This window comes from Drosophila biarmipes, unplaced genomic scaffold (assembly GCF_025231255.1).
Source record: "Drosophila biarmipes strain raj3 unplaced genomic scaffold, RU_DBia_V1.1 ptg000005l, whole genome shotgun sequence".
In the NCBI taxonomy this organism is placed as follows: Eukaryota; Metazoa; Arthropoda; class Insecta; order Diptera; family Drosophilidae; genus Drosophila; species Drosophila biarmipes.
In genome coordinates, this window is record NW_026114527.1 from 1,025,545 (window position 1) to 1,026,720 (window position 1,176).

At 53.6% G+C, this 1,176-nt stretch overlaps 1 protein-coding gene across 1 annotated transcript; it reads left to right on the plus strand.

The window, feature by feature from the left end:
* Positions 1–468: 468 nt before the first annotated feature.
* On the plus strand, positions 469–927 carry LOC127011677 (craniofacial development protein 2-like). Its single transcript, XM_050889684.1, has one exon. The coding sequence runs from the start codon at positions 469–471 to the stop codon at positions 925–927; it is 459 nt and encodes a 152-aa protein (XP_050745641.1).
* The last annotated feature ends 249 nt before the right edge of the window (positions 928–1,176 follow it).

Below are 1,176 nucleotides of genomic sequence, written 5' to 3' on the forward strand. Positions count from 1 at the left end.
AGCGAGTCACCCAGATGTTAAGCGGTTGAGCGCAGGCTTTGGAACCCGCCTCGTAAAAAAAGAAGCTCAGTCAAGACCAAAGCGAAAGCCTCGGAAAGGAAACCCCCTTATGATGACGACCACCGCAAAACGAAAAAGGGCTATGATTTGAGGATATGCACCTGGAATGTCCGAACCCTTAATTGGGAAGGTGCCTCTATCCAACTGGCGGATGCCCTCGTAAAATTAAACGCAGACATTACCGCCATCCAGGAAATGAGATGGACAGGACAAGGTTGCTCCAAGCGAGCAAACTGCGATATCTACTACAGCTGCCATGCGGAGATGCGCTAATTTGGATGCGGATTTGTAGTAAGCCGGAGACTTCGCCACCACGTCTGCAATTTCATCCCAGTGAATGAACGGCTGGCTGCAATCCGCGTCAAAGCTAGGTTTTTCAATCTTGGCATAATTTGCGCGCACGCCCCGATGGAGGAGAAGGACGATGCTGTTAAGGGCGCATTCTACGCGAGAATCGAGGACACATACGACCGCTGCCCAGTCCACGACGGGAAGCTTATCCTCGGGGACTGCAATGCAAAGGTCGGTCGCGAACGCATCTTTGACCCCACCGTCGGTCGATTCAGCCTCCATGAGACCACCTCGAACAACGGTCTCAGGCTGATTGACTTCGCCGCGGCGCGAAACATGGTAGTGAGTAGCACCAGATTTCGGAACCTCGACATCCACAAGGCCACATGGCTGTCCCCTGATCAAAATACGCTCAACCAGATTGATCCCGTTGTGATAGATGGAAGGCATGCCTCAAGCGTGATGGACGTGCGTTCGTTTCGTGGAGTCAACATTGACTCGGACTACCGCAGCCAAGATACGCATGCGGCTATGCCGAGCGAAAAACAAACGCCCCATCACGTAACGAAAGCTTGACGGCACTAGGCTGCGATCACAACGGACAGCAATAGCATACTCCACTCACCTCTCGGAACTGCTTCACCAACCTATTCCTCTTCCCTGTTGACGCCCGCATATCCCACTCCATGGGAGCTGCTGCTGACACAACCATTGGGTTCAAGCTCCCACCCACACGGAACCAAAGGTATGACGAGGAGTGTCGTGTCGCAGCTGCAGCAAAAAACGCCGCCCACAGAAAAACGCTGCAGTCTGGCGCAACGCGAG

What these genes read in the sequence shown, in the direction of transcription:
- LOC127011677 (XM_050889684.1), top strand. Translation starts at nt 469, where the DNA reads ATGGAGGAGAAGGACGATGCTGTTAAGGGCGCATTCTACGCGAGAATC.